General features: G+C 38.7%; 1 protein-coding gene across 6 annotated transcripts in view; it reads left to right on the top strand.

The window, feature by feature from the left end:
* The window catches only part of ppp1r1c (protein phosphatase 1, regulatory (inhibitor) subunit 1C), a 97,647-nt gene that overhangs the window by 58,494 nt on the left and 18,475 nt on the right, over positions 1 to 20,678 (top strand). For 5 of the 6 annotated variants that reach the window (XM_072261749.1, XM_072261753.1, XM_072261752.1 and 2 more), the window contains 2 exons: positions 3,360 to 3,420; positions 13,352 to 13,606. In XM_072261749.1, the coding sequence (XP_072117850.1) occupies positions 3,360 to 3,420; positions 13,352 to 13,606 (316 nt within the window). The remainder of the gene's footprint in view (positions 1 to 3,359; positions 3,421 to 13,351; positions 13,607 to 20,678) is intronic. The other variant, XM_072261748.1, reaches the window with a different exon arrangement.

Here is a 20,678-nt window from a genome sequence, read left to right as displayed (position 1 = left end):
TAGGGCAGTTCGATAATATAGAAAAAAAAAGTAATAAATAAATCAATCAATTATAGTATATGTTTATTGAATAGATTAAAATTCATGCAAAAACAGAAATAATATTTATTAAAAAAGTGAGGTAGTGTTCATGGATTCAATGTCCATTTTGGAATCGGATGGCAGAGGGGAAGAAGCTGTTCCTGAATCGCTGAGTGTGTGTCTTCCTGTTTGATGGTAACAGTAAGAAAAGGGCATGCCCTGGGTGATGGGGGTCATTAATAATGGACGCTGCCTTTCTGAGACACCGCTCCCTGAAGATGTCCTGGGTTGTTTGTAGGCTGGTACCCAGGAGGGAACCGACTAAATTTACAACCCGACCCTCTGCAGTGTTTTTGGTCCTGTGCGGTAGCCCTCCTCTCCCCTCCCACCAGACAAAACGGTGATGCAACCTGTCAGAATGTTCTCCACGGTACATCTGTAGAAGTTTTTGAATGTTTTTGTTGACATACCAAATCTCTTCAAGCTCCTAATGAAGTATAGTCACTGTCTAGCCTTCTTTATAACTACATCGATATGTTGGGACCAGGTTAGGCCCTCAGAGATCTTGACAGCAAAGAACTTGAAACTACTTACTCTCTCCACTTCTGATCCCTCTATGTGGATTGGTATATGTTCCTTCATCTTACCCTTCCTAAAGTCCACAATCAGGTCTTTCGTCTTACTGACGTTGAGTGCCAGGTTTTTGCTGTGACACCATTCCACTAGTTGGCATATCTCACACCTGTATGCCCTCTCATCACCATCTGAGATTCTACCAACAATGGTTGTATCTTCAGCAAATATATAGAAGGCATTTGAACTATGCCGAACCACACAGACATGCGTGTAGAGAGAGTAGAGCAGTAGGCTAAGCGCACTCCCCTGAGGTGCACCAGTGTTGATCGTCAGTGAGGCGGTGATATCACCAGGATAATATTATTCCAGGCATAAATGTCCTCCAATTAGCTTGTCTACCAAAAATTTGAAAAGTAGTCCATTTTGCCAGATATATTTTTCCATTCAGGCAAAACAGATCAGACCTTGCTTTCGCCTGAGGTCTGCCTATTATTTGAGAGTGAAGTGTTTCCTGTGGGATTCATTATAGAGAGTTGCATCTTTGGCCAGTGAGTGCTCTGCTCAACAATCATACCCTCCCAATACGAGGAGGGAATGTATTTAAAAATGTCCTGGCTGCATAGTTTATACCCTTATCACTAAAGATCAGATTACCCAAGCAACAAAGAACCTACTGGAGGAACTCAGTATATAATCAGCGATGATGGGAGAAGGAATTTTCTCTTGCCCCTCCCCAACACCCACAGATGCTTCTCAACCTGTTGTGTTCCCTCAGCAGATAGACTGTTGCTCCAGATTCAAGTACCTACTGTCTCGTGTCTCCAGGTTACCCAGTTTACCAACTCATGTACTGAGAACAAGTTTATTCTCTGTTGTGTCCATCTTCAGGCAGTGCATCATTTAATTTCCTTCCTTGTTCTTGTGACCAGCCCATCACTTCCCTCTGGTTCCCCTCCATGGTCCATTATTCCATGGTCCACTGACCTCTCCTGTTAGATTCCTTCTTCTTCAGTCCTGTACCTCTTCCACTTATCACCTCATAGCCTCTTACATCATCAGTCCCTCCTCCACCCACTCAGTTTCCACCTCACTTGCTCTCACTTATCACCTATCCCCTACTGCTCATCCACCTTCTAGTGGATTTTGCCCACTTCCTTTCCTGATGAAGCGCCTTGGTCCAAAATGTTGACTGTTTATTTCCCTCCATAGATGCTTCCTAACCAGTTGAGTTCCTCCAGTATTTTGCCTGTGTTGCATCATTTCTTCTGTTGGCTTCCTCAATCTTCTGCATCAATCCCTGAGAGACTGGAGTATATCTGATCAGACTCCTCAGTATCTTCAGTATCCTTTCAGCACTTGTGACCCCATGATTTAGTACCTTCTCTCATTCCCTTGAGAATACTGAAAGGCAGCTGATGATGCAAACAAAGATAGTTTATCAAAGTACCTAGATATTGTGTAAAACAGCATTTCTTGTAGTGCATTCTTCTGTAGTGGCTTTTGGCAGCACTGAAGCATTTGGACTAACATACAACATGGTTGTCATGTGCAGTAATTCTTAATAGGGTGCACACTCAGTATTCCAGGAGCCATGTAGGGGGCTTCAACTCTTTTAACCTGGTAGAACCCTGATAATTAAATCTGAAGGCCACATCAAAGCACTTTGCTGTTGGAACAGATAAAACAGCCTCTTCGGTGAAGGGATAAATCTAAAGTAGGTTAAAAGTTTGGCACAATATTGTGGTCTGAAGGGTCTGTATTGTGCTGTCCTGTTCGATGTTCTCCATAGGTGGTGTTTCTCCTCAGAAGGCTCCCCGTACCCCTTCCTTTACTGTCTTGTTTGCCCCTCCTCCTCATATCACTACAGGCAGATGCAAAAAGTGGATAAAGCCTTTATATGGGCAAAATTCTGGCTGTAAAGCATTACATTTATCCAAAGGTAGGCTCACCATGAAGCTGAAACAAATGCTTCATATCCCTTTGCAGCTAAAGTCCCCTTAAATATTGGTGGGGGAACTGGTTTGCTGTTGACTCCAAGAAACAGTGGGCAGGACTGGCAACTGCCCCTAACTATATTCTCTTTATGTTTTGTTTGGCGAAAGGTGAAGAATTATATATGCATTTTTCATCTGGCTCTGTACTTCTCTCAGGAGACAGCCCAGGTTAGCTTAAATCTATTTGGAACAATATGGAGAATATGAAATCCAGCAGGAAAACAAAGTGCAGGATATCCCTGTACACCTGTCCCTGGTACAGTCATTCAGATAGATTGAGCTTAATTCCTCAGTCATGGTTTCAAATATGGACTCAGTGATAAAGAACTGTTTAATGATATTTTTGTGAACTACCAAGCAACTACAGCTAAAGTTTTATTCCTTGAGTGTTGTTCAGAGCTTTACAAATTCCACCGTGGATGTGAGTGCAGGATTTTAATTTGATTACCACTAACTAAATTTCTTGTAAGCACCTTCTAGTAAACTTGTTTATACAATATTTCAAGCAAAATTTAGGGGGAGGACAAAGTTCATATTAATGGAAAAAGTATGATCACTAACAAAGCAACAGGTTAACTGTTTTAAATAGAAATGCTGAGCTGAAATATTTTCTGATCCTAATGTTGAAAATGAGCGGTCAAAACAACCAGTAAATTGAATAGTTCATAATTTTAAAAAAAATCACATTCTATCAAATTCTAAAAGAAACACTATTCAGCAATCATGTGATCCCATCAATTTAATAATAATGTTATTTTTTATTCCTAGAATGCTGAGATGTCACCTCAGCAGAGAAAGAAGAGTGTATATACACCTCCAACTATGAAAGGTACTGTTCAGGTACTGTTCAAAATTCTGCTTGTATGTGTGTATGACCAATTGCTGAAGCTGACTGGAGTCTTTCTGACCTAGTTTGCCTCAGCAAATATTTGTTGTGAGCTGGATTGAACTGGTTCTCGTTCAAAGCATCCAGTGAGTAAATTAAATGGTTGGGCAATAAATTGACAAAAAAGTAATTTATCAACTTGCTGATTTCTTGCTGCAAGCAATTCAATGTCACCAGAGTAGCTGTGACATCATTATTTTAGCACTTTAACCTTCAGTCAATAGGGTGTCTGAAATAACAGTAATTAATTCTGAATAACATTGCTTTCTCTCTCATTTGGTTCCTTGTCACTATCAGGACACAGGGCACAAGCTCTTGAGATAAGTTGCTTTCTCTCTCGTTGCTCATGTTATTTAGACATGATTCATAATAATTCTATACTGGCTTTTTCATTGACCATCGAACACCCAACTACAACAGTACCTTTTTTTTTGCTCCTTCCTGCCATTCAAATTCTTTAGGGCATTTCATTGTGACCAGTAAACCCACCAACTGGCAGATCTTTGGCATGGAGCCAAAGAAAGCTGGCGCAGCCAGGGTAAACTTGTGGTTACATGGAGGGTATTGCAAAATTATCCAAGGTTGGGATTGAGTCTGGGTCACTGGATCTGTGAGGAAGCAGTACAAAGCTTATGAAGTTATGAAATTATTACTTCTGTTGACTAAGACTTTCTACACTGATACTTAGTGCTGGAATAGAGACCAGAACAAGTGAAACAAGTCCAATGAAGCCACCTCCCAGACTGAGCCACAAATTCTTCCCCTCTCTGCCACTCTAATTTCTGTACTCCACAGAGAGGAATCCAAAGATTATTAATTTTGAGGTCTTGCTTATTCTTTCTCCCCCAACTCCTTAAATTTTACTGGCTGAATCTCATTCCTTTTTCTAAGCATCGTTAGCATGGACTACAGTTGTCTTGATGAACTGGCCACAGTCATAGAGACCCTTATCCATGCTATCCTTTGAATACCCACCGAGACCAAAACTCTAATACCAAGAGCAATCCAACCCAAGAGCCAGAACTCTGATCCTGGTGGACAAGTATTATATTAGCTCCTGGATTACAGCTGAAGATGAGACAGCGGGAATAGTGAACATGATGATTTTTGATAAACAGCATGACTTTTAGTCTTCATTCTCTTCAATGGAAATGAATTTGGGATATTTACTGTTCAGAATCTACCAGCCTCAATGTGATATGGCCAGTTTTATGTGATAATCAAAATTTAAACTGCCCTCCGGTGTCCCAGAATTGAACATACACCATGAGCTGATGCATAATTTGGAGCCATTAAAAACCAAACATGAAACAGTGAAATCATTTCCAGGGTCAGTGTGTGTTAGGTCACATATATGTAATGGTGCATTTTGGGCTCATTGGGCCGAAGGGTCCGTTACTGTATCTCTAAATAAATCTATATAAAATTATTGCCAACATGCTTTTGACATGATACAGTAACATTGCAGATCATGTATTAGCAATTTAATTCAAAATTACTCCAAAATTAAGTAGCGAGATTAAGAATTTGAAAATAACAATTTTAATCCTAGGCATATTTAGCAGTGTGACTGTCTTAAATTTATCCTGGAAATTTCAATAATTTAGACTCCTTAATGTCTTACCAGAGGGATTAATAATGTAATTGTTTGAAGATTCGGCATATAAAACTTTGTTATATTATTGAAAAAGTTCTGTATGTGTGCTGGTCTTGAGAATTTGATATTTTATTCTCACTATCTACCCACTTTTGACACTTCTTTTCCTCATCATGTCAATTGAAAGAGATGAATTGGATTTATCTCTCTGTCTGGTGACCTTCAATGGCACTTGATCAGTTTAGGTGTGTTTCTGTGGGCTACAGCAGTGCAGTGAACTGTTACCTGACGATAGTCATGGATACTTTTTCTGATGATTCTTTCCTGATGATTGAAATCTCCTCACTAGACAGAATCAAAATCTCATAACTCAGTTTGGAATTAAAAGCTAAAGGGAGAAGGGTTGAATGTTCTTGGTGGCCAAACATAACTTAATACCATTTCAAAAAGTATGTATGACCATTTTCTTTGTTTTATGAATGCAATGGAAAGTTCAAAAATGATGTATAATAATAAAAAATTGGAGTGCAGGTTTCTTAGGAATTGATTGATTCCTCTGATGGTGGCTTTGTTGAGAAAGGAGACGTTGAACTGATTGGTCCTGTAATATTTAGAAGAATTGGTGGAGTTCTAATTGAAACATACAAAATACACACATGGCTTGGTGAAATAAATGTAGGAATAGTATTTTCCTGGACAGGGAGTATTTACAGTAAGAAGTCACAGACTCAGAGTTGCCAACTCAGGACTGAAATGAAAAGCCTTTTCTTTCCTAGACAGAAGTGAATCCTTGTGAGAGGTCAATGGCTGAGTTTATTCCAGGTAGAAGTTTACTTAGAAATACAGCACGAAATAGGCCCTTCTGGCCCCTCAAGCCACATTGCCCATAATCCTAATTTAACCCTAACCCAATCATGGGACAATTACCCTACTCAGTATGTCTTTGGATGGTGGGTAGAAACTGAAGTACCCAGAAAACCCCTGCATTCCATGGGGAAGATATATCGACACCTCACAGGTGACGCTGGAATTGAACTCTGAACTCCGACGTCCTGAGCTGTAATAGTGTTGTGCTAACTGCATTGCTGTAGGTGGATGTTTAATATTATGGATTAGAGTGGTATGGGATTAGTACGGGAAGTAGCACTAAGCTGAAAGATTGAATGGTAGAGCAGGTATACAGGGCTGAATACCCTGTTCCTGATTCTACAGCATTACCTATGTAACGTAAAAGTACAACATTTGAACAATGGCTTTTCGATTCTACAACAATGCTTAACTACTGTGTACCAAATCTGACAACTCTTCAGGGCAGCACAGCAGCTGATGAGGCCACATACGCAAGGTTGGAAACCAATTGGGTAGAATTGACACCACAGGTTAACGCGGCTACAATATTCTTTAATATTTAATGAATTTATTTAGAAAGGCTACAAAAAAATAAGAATAGATAAACCAATATTCAGTACTGCAGCTGTAGGGTAGCAAATTGGCGCCAGGAGACTCTGCTCCTCAAAAGTGGTCAGTGACAACAACACTGTGCACAAAGAATGCCAAGTGTAAAACATAGGTCTGAGAACAAAGAGTTGGTGAATCACTCTTATGTAGGAGATGCATAGACTCCCTCAGTGATCCAGTTGGTTTTCTAAAAGGTGTCAAGGCATTCCCAAATTCACGTCCTTTCTGTGCAGTTAATGGATCCCCTGTAAGATTTGACCAGTGATATGGTTTACACAAGGCTATTAAGTCTGCATTATTAGAATCTGTGGAATGCTCTGCCACAGACTGCGGTGGAGGCCAAGTCTGTGGGTATATTTAAGGCGGAAGTTGATAATTTCCTGATTGGTCAGTGCATCAAAGGATATGGTGAAAAGGCAGGTGTATGAGGTTGATTGGGATCCGGCATCAGCCATGATGGAATGGTGGAGCAGACTCGATCGGCAGAATAGCCTAATTCTGCTCCTATGTCTTATGGTCTTTTGGTCTTATCATCTGGGGAGCAAGGGAAGATGGGGAAGTACAGGTTTAATGGCAGGACTCTTGGCAGTGTTCTGCAACAGATGGATCCTGTGATCCACATCCATCCACAGATTGCTCAAATTTCCTGCACAAATTAATAGAGTGGTTAAAGTGTATGGTGCGTTGGCCTTCATTAGTCAGAAGACTGAGTTCAAGAACCTTGAGGTAATGTTGCAGCTCTATAAATCCCTGGATTTATAGAGCATCTTGGAGTATTGTGTTCAGATCTGGTCACCTCATTAAAGGAAGAATGTGGAAGCTTTAGAGAGGATGCAGAGGAGATTTACCAGAATGCTGCTGGATTAGACAACTGTCTTATGAGGAAAGGTTGAGTGAACTCGTGCTTTTTTCTTTGGAGCGAAGGAGGATGAGGGGTGACTTAATAAAGGTGTATAAGATGATAAGAGGCATATATAAAGTGGACATCCAGAGACCTTTTCCCAGGGTGGAAATGACTAACATGAGAGGGCCATAGTTTAAGGCAAATTGGAGAAGGTTGTCGGGGCGGGGGGGGGGGGGGTTGTCAGAGCTAGATTTGTTAATGTATAACATAGAACCGTGGGTGCATGGAATGTACTGCCAGGGTAGTGATAGAGGCAGATGCATTAGGGTCATTTAAGAGACTCTTAGATAGGCACATGGATAAAAGCAAAATGGAGAGCTATGCAGGAGCTAAGTGTCAAACAGGTTAAAAGGTTAGCACAATATCATTGGTCAAAAGACCTGTGCGGTGTTATGTTCTATAGGGAGTTTTAGAATGGAAACAGTCTTGGCACTTGGGAAAGACGTATGTTTAGGTATCAGATGAAGATTGCTGTGATGACTTACATCCATAATATTTGTCAATATTAACATTTTTGAAGTAAACCACCACTTAAATGGGGTATTTCCTGAGAAAAATAACAGAGGGCGTTTTGAGAATAGCTTGTCACTAGAACCAAAAGATGAGAGAACAATTGTAGAGCAAAATTAATAATGTCTCTGCAAAAGAAAACATTTTTGAAAAGCAGACAAAATCATTGTCAGATATGATTGATGGTGTAAACTTTGTACAAAAGTACTTGAAGTGGATTACTGCTTCATGTACATGAGCATATAATTCATGTTTTACACAGTCCATGTTTCATTGCTTCATTATAGCATTAAAATGGCTTTCAGCATTATAAAGTGAAAACAGATTACTTTTATACTCCTGCCAGCCTTGTATTTTAAAAAAAAGATATGTTTTTTTACATCTCATTGTTTCCATCTCTAATTACCTTTGAGAACACCGTAGGGAGTAGCTTTCATGAACTGCTGCAGATTCTCCCACAGTGCTGAGGGGCAGGGAGTTCCGGATTTAGACCCGAGATGATACTTATACCACCAGTAGGCTCCACAACAACTCAAGACCGTGTCCGACTTGGATGGGAATCTATTTGTGCTGTTACTTTCAGGAGCCTGCTGCACTTGTCCTTCTTGATGGAATAGGTCACAGGATTGTGGTGCTGTTAGAGTAGTTGGGGTGTGTAACTTCTCTGCACCTTGTAGATGGTACCCGCTGGCGCCACTGTGTACTGTGGTGGTGGGAATGAGCATTTATGCACCAGCCATGGAAGTTCTGCTTTGTCCTGGATGTTGATCAACTTGTTGAGGGTAGCTGGTGCCGCATTTGTCCAGGAAAGTATGCATCATTCCACTATGTTCCTGATCAATGCCTTGTAGTTGATGGTGGAGGAATGGACTGTCAGAATGCGAGTCATTTGCCACAGGATACAGAGCTTGCCATCTGTTCCCATAGCCATGGTATTTATATATCTGGTCCATATGAATTTCTGGGGACCTCAAAGGCGAGGAATTGTCAGCAGAAATACAATTGAATATGTAAGTTAGGTGGTTGGATTCCTTCTTGTTGGAAATGGCCTTTGCTCAGCACCTTCATGGTTTGAATATCATTTGTCTGTGCCATGGCATTTCATACAGTGAAAATGGGAAAAGTTGCTCCTCTTGTAAACGGGAGATTGCTAGTGTGTAAACACAGATATCAACCAACGTAAAAGAGGTTAAGGTATATTGAGAGGAATCTAAAAGATTGTTGAAGAGTATAGTGGTTTAATATTGACAGCTTTGGTACTCAGTTAAATTTCTCAACTGTGCCCACTGTAACTCAAAGACTCTTTGTTGAACTTTGGGTCTGCTTGAGCCTGCAGGAGAGGTCCTCCGCAGCTGAACAGGATACGTTAAGGGGCAGGATGACCACAGGTAGACCCATGACAGCAAACTCCAGACCTTGTACTTACATTCAACAGTCCCCATGTTGCATTTATGTTACAACTTGAGCAACCAAACAGGATTAAAAGTGAACTGCAAAGATATTGGCCAAGAAATTACAGTCAGTGGCAAGGCACCTGCATTTGTGGCTGAGTTTTGGAAATAATTTATATTTTCCTTATGTAGTCCTCCTGGCAGGAACAAGCTGACAAAAGATAGGTTGATGCTCTGATGAGGTCTTCCATGTAGCTATTCCTTTGCGATACAAATGGAAAGACATGGTGCTGTTTGCAAGTGAGACTTGCTTTCACACCGTGTAAACTATACTTCCTAAGCTGAGTTGGCTGTCAAAACAATCCATTGTTAAGCTATCAACACATTTTAAAATGTTAAATTGTGACAAAAGCAAAAAGTAAAAACATTTTAAAAACAGTTGATAACAATTGCATAATATCAAATGATTTTAAAAGTATTATCACTTACTATGGAATTACTTTGCTCCATGCAAAGCATGAAAAACAGTTTGTTTTGTGCAGATTTCCCTTTGCAAGTGGTAAGGACTTATTGACCTTGTTGCATTCAATGCCTGTTTGTTGTGTGTGGATGTGCTAAAGTCTCTGTGCAAAATCTGATCTATTTACATACTTGACTTCAGCATAGGGAGTCTTGCTTGAAAACTGGATGATACCTTACTGGATGTAATGACACAAAGAATAAGTAAAGCATTCTGTCTGATAATCAAGTAAGTGAGAAAAATCATGCATCAGCAAAAACAAGCCAGACTAGGCAGCAGTAATATAGCAGAGGGCCATGTGCTTTTGTACACTTAGCATTAAGACAATCAATGAGCAAACTACAGGTATAGATTTTCCCTTTTCCAGTATGCAGTTTCACATTACCTAATGGAATCTGATGGATTATTTTAGAATTTAAAATAAATTACCAACAAAATATCTAACTCCACTAAGGGCAAAAACTTTATTTTAAATAAATTGATAACATACAATTGGTATAAAAAGAAATTTACACTGATATCTAACTATATTTACTTAACCACAGGATATTTAAATGACAATCAATTAATAATGATTTTACTGTCTACCTTATGTTTGCTCATGGTACCCAGGAGATACTGGAAAATTCTGTTGCCCACCACTACATATCTGGATATTGCCACAGTAATAAAGAGTTGTTTGTCCAAACCTTGATGTGTGATGTTCCAAAATCCCTGCTGTTCATCACCTGCCTGATGTAAGCGTGATGATGATAAGATTTATTGTTGGAGTAAGCTTTTTTTCCTGATTTGCAGCAATACATTCTGCATAATGCAGCCACAGTAGATACGGTGCATGCTGAATTGTGTCACAGGGTTACTGATTGACAAATTGCACTACTCCAAATGGTCCACATGTCTTTCGAATGTCTTGTACCTGATAAAGGTGTTTGAGATGTTTGAAGGTTGCCACTTATCACTTCAATCATAGTTTAGTAACCTTATTATTCATCGGTCAATAATGCATCCCAATGTCCAATAGCCAGATGGTTCCCCAGTTCAATATTCCATCTGAAGGTCAGCATTACCTTATATTTCATTTAAATGACAAAAGTTGCAATACAAAACTTGTTCTACCCTTTAGAAAAGAAATGCCTGTTTCACATACTTCATTAAGTTCACTTTTTGCAATTTACTTTATATTGTCTCAAATCCCAGAACTAGAAGACAGGCATTCTGTCCTATAAAATAACTTTGTTAGAAACAGATGTTTTATTCAGTTGTATGACACCTGTTGAGTTAATATGATCACTGGCAAGCTGGCCTTAAAAATGTTCTCATGTCTCCCACAGTCCTCCCCAGTGTTTACTAGACAAGTCATTCCATCCTTCACAATGAGAACCCACAGGGACTGATGCAGTATAGATTGCATAGCAGTGAAAGTGAGTGGGGAGTGGCAGGAAGGTCATTACTTGCAATATCAGCCTGCTGTTAAATCTGGCACTCTTCAATATTTAAAATTATTAAACCTTCAAATACTTCTCAAATTATGAAAACTTGAAATAAAAACTTGCTGAAACATAGAGATCACTGAAGATTGAAATCAATTCAATCGAATAATTAAAGTGCTTGATCCTCCCAATTGCTTTCCCCCAGAGAATTCAGTGAAACCCTTCCTGTGACAGCTCCAGAACAGTAACTGAAGTGAAGATGGAGAATTGTCACAACATAATGCTGCTTGAGGAGTGCATTTGGCAAAGATACTGTCTCCAACTTCACAACTTCCACATTTTTCTGAAGTCCCAGTATGGTTGGTTATGCAGGGTTGGTTATATCAGCAGATCCCTACAGGAATCTGGGCCGTGATATTTCGGTATTACAATTGAGACTGATATAGGAGTAAGTGGCATATTTGAATCAAAGAACAAAAGATCAATTGTATGTCCTATACTACATAACTTTATATGTTCTGAATTCAATGGCCCTGTGTTTGCCGGAAACAAACACTGCTCACAAAGCTCTGGAGATCCCTGAGAAATTGATCTCTCTTTTCCATAAAAGAGGATGTTTTTTCAAAGTAGCTTCATTCTGCTGTCACCTGCTCTGGGATTCACCAATGGTGATATCTCCCCATCCAAACTGATTATTATAAGCAAAAGAAAGACTGCGGATATGCCGCACAAAACTATGGCAGAAGTTGACATAACACATTTTTTGAAAGCTATGTTAATTTTGGATTATATTTAATATATGAATTTAGGAAATTATTCTGAGGAAATTAGACTGAGTATTAAAGCAAATTATTTTGCTGCAAAGGTTTCAATCGTCTTCTTAGACCTTCTCTCAGGACTTGCTTTTACTCTGGTTCTGTGGGTACTGAGGTGGCTGACAATGCCAGTGTAGGAACCACAGACTCTTCTATGAATGTAATTATGTGATGAGAAATCACAGGTACATCTTATTTTAAAAAGTGATTTTAAGAAAGGCTTAATTCAGCCCACTTTACATTACGTTCAGGACATCCCAAAATGCTTTACAGCCAATGCAGTACTTGAAGTATTGTTCATTTTCAAATATAGTGGATTCCGGTTAATTGGCCTTTTGTTTAATCGGGGCAGCTTCTTATTTGGGACAACTCTTAAAGAACAAAAAGTAATCCAGAAAATAGTATCATCCTGGAACAGTGAAATAATGCTAACGTTTTATTCAGAAATTAGCACAAGCTATGAAAAGAAGGACCTGTTGACCAAGGAAGCATTGGGCTTCTAAGACGCAATGCTATGGGAATAGCTTTTGGACAATGAAGACTTGTAGGGCTTTTCCCATGAGTAGTTAAATGACACTATCAGAGCAAGAGCTTTTCCAACATTTGTAGTAAGTACTTGGAGTATTGACATTGTATTTGCATTAGACAAGGTAGTATGTTTTCTTACTGAGGGCTGCTATTTGGCTGCATTTTTCTCTCCCATGGCACAAATAACAAACTCGTGTTAAGTAAAGTCCTTGCTCACTATTATCATTAAACCTGGGTATAGGATTAAATAAATAGCCTTTGAAGTGATCAATTATTTTTTGTTGGTACCGTTACCTTCAGAGGACAACCGTAGGTAACCGAGTTCCTGTGTTATTCATAGGTAGAGGTTATGGAAGTGAGCTGATGAAAAAAGTAACTATCCAGTTTATCAGAAGTTGCAGGTTTTTTATTTAAACCATATTTTACAAGAAGGCATCACTTCCTGATCAGTCAGGGCATCAAAGGATATGGCGAGAAGGCAGGTGTATGGGGTTGAGCGGGACATGGGATCAGTCATGATGGAATGGTGGAGCGTACTCAATGGGCTGAATGGCCTAATGTTGCTTCTGCGTTTTATGGTCTAAGAATCCAAACTGTTCAGTAGGCTTCTCCAAGTTTTTGTTTTTACCAGAGACTTGAAATATCAACTAATTTATTGCACAGGTAAAGCAAGTAGTTGGCTAGCGTGAACTAATTATTAAACCAAGTGCTCTTGTTGAAGCAGAACTTCAGTTGCTGGTGGAGCACCATCTTCAGAAACAGGAGCAACCGAAGCAGGATTACTCTGAAAGTGACCCCAGCTGTCTAGACGAGCTTAGCCCAATGATGACTGAGTGCTGTCATAGCAATGGAGCCCCTGCTTGCTTGGCAGACACAGACTGGGGTACCCTCAACTGCTGTGAACACATCAGCAACCAAACGGGCATCCAACTGCTACTAAATGATGAGGAACCCCCAGACAACAGCTCTGTTGCTGGTAAGTCAATGGCAGTTCTAGAATTATTACTCCTTCCATCACTATACCCAATAACCACAAGATTCTCGATGATTTCACAAGAGAGCATGCCATCAATGAGCTCAGACCATTTCTCATCAAACTGTAATTTCATTTATGGCTGTAAAGCCATCATATCAGAGTATAGCTATCTCTTGTTTTGCTGCAGTGTTACATTTGCTACTGATTTTGATAACACATAGCTGCATTAACGTTTGAATGCTCACACATTAGTTTATATCATTATCATTCATGTATTACACATTTAGTATTTATGCAGATTCTAAGTCATATTTGGAGAGTTACAAATATGAACAATAAAATACAATTTCAATAATCTCATTTTCAGATTCACAAAAAGTCATTTTCCACTGTTTGTTACAATAGAAAATCAAAATAATTCTAGTAATAAGTCAAACAAACATCTTTGATTTTTCAATGGACAGCATGTTTCAAGATATAAAATTAATGTGCACTGTATGGCCATATTTTTTAAACAAGCATAAAAATATACTTGTCACTGACATGATATGTGACACAGCAAAAGCTACTACAATTATATTTAAGTTGTGAGTTCAGAGTTGAGGCAATAAAGCCCATAAGACAAAGGAGCAGAAGTTGGCCATTCGGCCCATTGAGTCTGCTCCGCCATTTTATCATGAGCTGATCCATTCTCCCATTTAGTCCCACTCCCCTGCCTTCTCAGCATAACCTTTGATGCTCTGGCTACTCAGATGTCTATCAATTTCTGCCTTAAATACACCCAATGACTTGGCCTCCACTGCCGCCCGTGGCAACAGATTCCATAGATTCACCACCCTCTGGCTAAAAAAATTTCTTCGCATCTCTGTTCTGAAAGGGCGCCCTTCAATCCTTAAGTCATGCCCTCTCATACTAAACTCCCCCATCCTGGGAAACAACTTTGCCACATCCACTCTGTCCATGCCTTTCAACATTCGAAATGTTTCTATGAGGTCCCCCCACATTCTTCTAAACTCCAAGGAATACAGTCCAAGAGCAGACAAACGTTCCTCATATGTTAACCCTCTCATTCCCGGAATCATTCGAGTGAATCTTCTCTGTACCCTCTCCAACGTCAGCAAATCCTTTCTTAAATAAGGAGACCAAAACTGCCCACAGTACTCCAAGTGAGGTCTCACCAGCGCCTTATAGAGCCTCAACATCACATCCCTGCTCCTATATTCCATTCCTCTAGAAATGAATGCCAACATTGCATTCGCCTTCTTCACCACCAACTCAACCTGGAGGTTAACCTTAAGGGTATCCTGCACGAGGACTCCCAAGTCCCGTTGTATCTCAGAACTTTGAATTCTCTCCCCATTTAAATAATAGTCTCCCCGTTTATTTCTTCTGCCAAAGTGCATAACCATACACTTTCCAACATTGTGTCTCATTTGCCACTTCTTTGCCCACTCTCTGCATAAACTGCCAAAGTTTATGTAAGTAGAACTGAAAAAAATACATGGATTGTTATAAATCAGCACTGCCTATTTAAAGACCTCCTATTGCTTTTGTTTAATATAGAACACAACTTAACACCTGCATTTTAATGACCTTCAGGAAATTCATTAAATGAATATGATATTTTGAATATTGTGCCTTAAGCAAGGACAAAATCTAAGGAACACTGACAGTGACATGAACATAGTCCACAGTGATGGTAATACTCAAGTAATGAAAAGGCACATCTTCACATTCAGCAGATCTCCCACCCAGAAGATCCAGAACCAACAAATCTCAGGTCAACTTCAAGTGTCTGAATCTTTAAACTTGCAAGAATGCTTTGCACTTTCAAGGGTTTAAAAAGGAATTTTTAGTCCTGATTTTGAAGTGTATTGCTGGAATTATTTGAAAGCACATTTTGCTTTTGCTGTTAGCAGGTGCCTCCTGTTAACTTTTAAGATCATAACATAATTTTATTTAGCATAGGAACAAAATACCTCTGGCAGTGTACCAAAATATATTGAACTATTGGCATTTAGTTCCTAGAGAGTTCTCTGACATATTCCTGATGGACTCCTTTCCCTAGTTAATTTCTCAATACTAATGACTCATCTCTAAAATTCAGCTATTGATTTTCTTATCTAACTAACTGCATCAATAATTATAGCAATCATCCTTAATCAATTAATCATTGCACAAGTTAATTGAAGTGAGCATGTAGGAGTTATACTCAAACAACAGTTACCTATTTAAAAACTTTGAACCTTGCTTATTGGATCTAAGATTCATCTAATGCCATAATTTCCCCAGACATCAATTGGCTTTCCCGAGTCATTCTGACAGTAAAACATTATTGTACAGGTTTATATGCAAGTCTTAAAATTTGTACTTTATATCAGGGAATTGCCTACTGTGGATACAGCAAGGCAAAAAAAAAAAATGCTGCTACTGAAAAGTCACAAGTTCTGCTGATTCAGGTAGACCTAAGTTATTTCATGTGCATTTTAACAAAATGAAAGTTTCAGTAATTCATGTGGTTGTTGTGCAGAAGGAAGCATATCTTTTATGTTGCTGATTAATTAATCAGTATTCCTTTGCTATGTTCCTAATTCTGTATTTTCGTGTTAAATGAATTTACCATACATTTTCAATGGAGTGAGTTCACAGTACTTGCAGTGTCTTTTGAATGAATTCAGAAATCAGCACAAATAAAAATGTTTTACAAACAAAACAAATGACTCAAATTATGGCAAACCAAATCAGTATAAAAAACTTCACTTGGTGAAAGTATTGCTTCCTGTGGCTATATTATATATTGGGATAATTTCTGCAATCTAGATATATTTACATTTAATTAATCTATAGCAATTTACTAATCAATACATTTGAAGACAGTAAAATGATTAGCATAATTTTTCATCTGTAGAATGAGACATACAAACTTGGAAATCTAATCATTGTCTGTCTCTTTATAAGATATCCGGTATTACAATTTTAACCATGTCTGTAACAGGACAATCAAATAACTCAAATGTGGTCTGTTTCATTGACACTGAAAGAAGTCTGTGATGTTTCTCTGTTCTAATGTTTCCTGCTATTCTCCCTTTAAAAATCCTTCAAAGTGACAGCTTTGCAGAGAGCAAGGATCATGCATGGTATTAAATCTTAAATAAGCTTTGGGAATGGACAGAGAACAAAGACTTCAAGTCTACTTAGAATTTATCTGATACTTTTTAAATGATAACAGCAAGTCAGCAACTTGTTTAACATCCAACTCCAAATTTGCAAGTCAAAAATTAAGGACCTTCACTCAAATGGGGATATTTTGAATGTGCTAAAATTAATTAATTAGATATTAATTAGATATTAACTAAAATCAGATTTGCACTTGACCTATGTAATATGTTGGTGTTCTATGTACAGCAGGAAGTTGTAGATACTCAATTGGAAAGAAATGAAAGGAAATTACATTGTATCAGCAAAGTAAAATGGGCAACTAGAATAATATTTGATTTTGAAATTAACACACTGCAAGGATCAAGGAAATGGGAAAAAAAGATAATTCAGTATTGCTATTTCAGTGGATTCCAGTTATTGGGACATATCAGGACCAGTACAATTTGGCCCAATAAAGCGGCTGCCCTAATTAGCCAAAGTTTCATGGAAATAGTTCAAAAAAGTCAAATTAGAACGCTACAAATATCACTTCATTACTACAAGTTGTGTATTATTTTCTAGTAGTTATTGACAGAGGAATTCATGTGGTGTACTCTGCCATGTTCTTTTGATTGACTGTAAATGAATAAAACCAGTACAGACAACGAACCACTTTCATTGCCTTCCTGCATGAAGCAGTGTCAAAAATCACTGCTTTTTAATTTGTTGTTGGTCAGCCCAATGCAATAACGTAACACAAGCACTATAAACAGCTCCAATCTATTTTAATAACTTATGTTATCAATATCTTACTGAAATTTATAAAATTTATAGCTGAGTGGGTACCAGGTTCTTACTGCATAGATGTTGTAGGCAGACAAACTATTGGCTTTGGTAAATTGAGCAGCTAAGTTAAATGCAAAAAGGAAGTAACCCTGGGTGAAATATTCTAAGATCCACAAACATTATTTTTTATAAAGCATTTCTCAACTGACATCCTTCACCTCTTTCTCTCAGCCAGCCTTCTCATCTTTGCACAATTTTGGATCCCTTCTCCAGCTCAGCTCAATTGCTGGGTTTCATACAGCTCTGTACCTTCCACTGCACCAGTTAAACATAGAATAGTACAGCACAGTACAGGCCCTTCGGCCCACAATGTTGTGCCGACCCTCAAACCCTGCCTCCCATATAAGCCCCCACCTTAGATTCCTCCATATACCTGTCTAGTAGTCTCTTAAATTTCACTAGTGTATCTGCCTCCACCACTGACTCAGGCAGTGCATTCCACACACCAACCACTCTGAGTAAAAAACCTTCCTCTAATATCCCCCTTGAACTTCCCACCCCTTACCTTAAAGCCATGTCCTCTTGTATTGAGCAGCGGTGCCCTGGGGAAGAGGCGCTGGCTATCCACTCTATCTATTCCTCTTATTATCCTGTACACCTCTATCATGTCTCCTCTCATCCTCCTTCTCTCCAAAGAGTAAAGCCCTAGCTCCCTTAATCTCTGATTGAGCTGCAAAGAAAGTCAAAGGTTCAAAAAGATGCAAAGGTCATTTATTATCAAAACATGTATCCATACACAACTCTGAAATTTGTATTTGCCCAGGTAGCCATCAAACAAATCATTCAGTGCAAACGTCAGACTCTCCCCCCACCCCCGTACAAAAAGGAATGGCATTCTGATCATCAGCCCCCCCGAAACCTCCCTCCCCCCACACAAGCATAACAGGAAATTCAACTCCCAAATAATCCCACTCCCACACAAAAAACTAACAGAACACAAACAGAACATCAACTCCCAAACCGAGAGAGCATTGTACGTTGGTGCCATCTTGACCGTGTCTGTCACCAAAATTATTGAATTGAGGCTTAGAATGTTTGCTTGCCATCCAATACATTTGCACACATAAAGATACATAATCGCACACGTATTAATTTGATCTGCAATCTCTTGTATTATGCAGGAGAATATGACTGATCCAAAGGAATCTGAAATAATCCTATAGTCATAGTCATACTTTATTGATCCCGGGGGAAATTGGTTTTCATTACAGTTGCACCATAAATAATAAATAGTAATAAAACTATAAATAGTTAAATAGTAATATGTAAATTATGCCAGGAAATAAGTCCAGGGCCAGCCTATTGGCTCAGGGTGTCTGACCCTCCAAGGGAGCAGTTGTAAAGTTTGATGAGCAAATGCAAGTATAGCTATACAACCACATAAAAAGCTTGCTTAGAAAATTCTGAAATGATAATGAAAATTTAGTTTCATAAATTTCAAACACCCTCGGTGCACTTAGCAGCTTAGTCAATATAATAACCCATAATTTAATTACATTGGACTCTGATTATCTGGCACTCATCAGGACCAGCACATTTTGGCCCAATTAAGCAACTGCCCCCATTAGCTGAAGTTGCGTGGAAATAGTTTAAAAAGGTATAAAAAGACAAACTAAGTAGTACAATATGTATTTAAATGAAATACAGAACAAATTATAACACTACCGATAGTACAACAGTATTATAAAACAGTGTATTAGTTATTGACAGAGAAATTCAATGAACAAAAGCAGTGAGGACACTTAGTGCAGATAATGGATTGCTTTCATACAATGCTATCAGTGATTGCCTCCTCAAACTCTTCAACTTCGTCGTAATTTTCAAGATGATTATCAATACCTTCAACTGCTTCAGTGCTCCTAACTTGTTGAAGCAGTGAAATTGTTTCATTTTCACTCTCAGCTGTTTCTGGCATATCCAAGCCTGATTGCTTGAAAGCACAGCCACAGTGAGCAAAACCAATCTGAATTGTCTTCCAGTTATTCCTCACCAACTATCAGTGACAAAAATCACTGCTATTTGAACACAAATGCATGCAACTGATGCTATTTAAAAACTGATCCCTCGAAGGACGGTGTAGCGTGTAATGGCTACACGTGTATGCATGATTGACGCTAGTAAGAACCGGTTCAGCAATAGTTCCCTTCCCTAATTAATTAGCATAATGTCCCGAATAAATGAAGGATATCCCAGCAATTTTCTCAATTAGAGTTTGTTCTTTAAGATATGTCCCAAATAGGCAGCTGCCCTGATTAATAGATGACCAATTAACCAGAATCTACTGCATTTCATACTTTTTTCCTAAGTTTGTCATTACTTTTGTTTATTGTATTTAAATATTTTTAAATAAATTATGTATTTAAACAACTTCCTCTGCACGATAATTCTTAGCCATAAACTTGCATTCTCAGTACTCTACTCTACTCTCTGTTGCAAATGATACCACTGTATACCACAGAGTACAGGAAAGGGATAGAGAGCCGAGTGACATGGCATTATGATGACAACCTTTCTCTTAGTGCCAGCAAAACAAAACAGCTTGTCGTTGAATTCAGGCAAGGAGGGCAGTGTACATGCTTCTGTTTATATCAACAGAGTTGAAGTTCAGAACTTTACATTCCTTGGATTGAACATCACCAATAGCCTGTCCTAGACAAACTGCATAGATAAATCGGATAAAGTAATTTATTATATTCCCTTTGACCCTCAACTTTGCATGGAGAGTGCTCTGCCCACACTGTGAGAAACTGCAGAATGTTGAGGACACAGCTGAACGTATCATAGAACCAGCCTCCTCTCCATCGACTCTGTCTAGGTAAAGCAGCCAATATAATCAATGCCCCCCCCCAACCATTCTCTCTTTTCTCTCTCTCCCATCAAGCAGATTTAAAAAAATGTGAAAAAAACATATCAGTATTCTCAAGGATAACTTTATCTCGCTGTAAGAAAACTATTGAATTGTCCCTTAGTACAATAAAATGGACTTGTGGCTTCGCAATCTACCTTGTTGTGACCTTGAATTTTATTGTTTACCCGAACTGCACTTTCTTTGTAACTGTAATACTTCATCCTGCACTTTTATAGATTT

This window comes from Mobula birostris, chromosome 6 (assembly GCF_030028105.1).
Source record: "Mobula birostris isolate sMobBir1 chromosome 6, sMobBir1.hap1, whole genome shotgun sequence".
NCBI classification, from domain to species: Eukaryota; Metazoa; Chordata; class Chondrichthyes; order Myliobatiformes; family Myliobatidae; genus Mobula; species Mobula birostris.
Note: the sequence above shows the minus strand (reverse complement) of the source record. Positions and strands in the feature narration are given on the sequence as shown.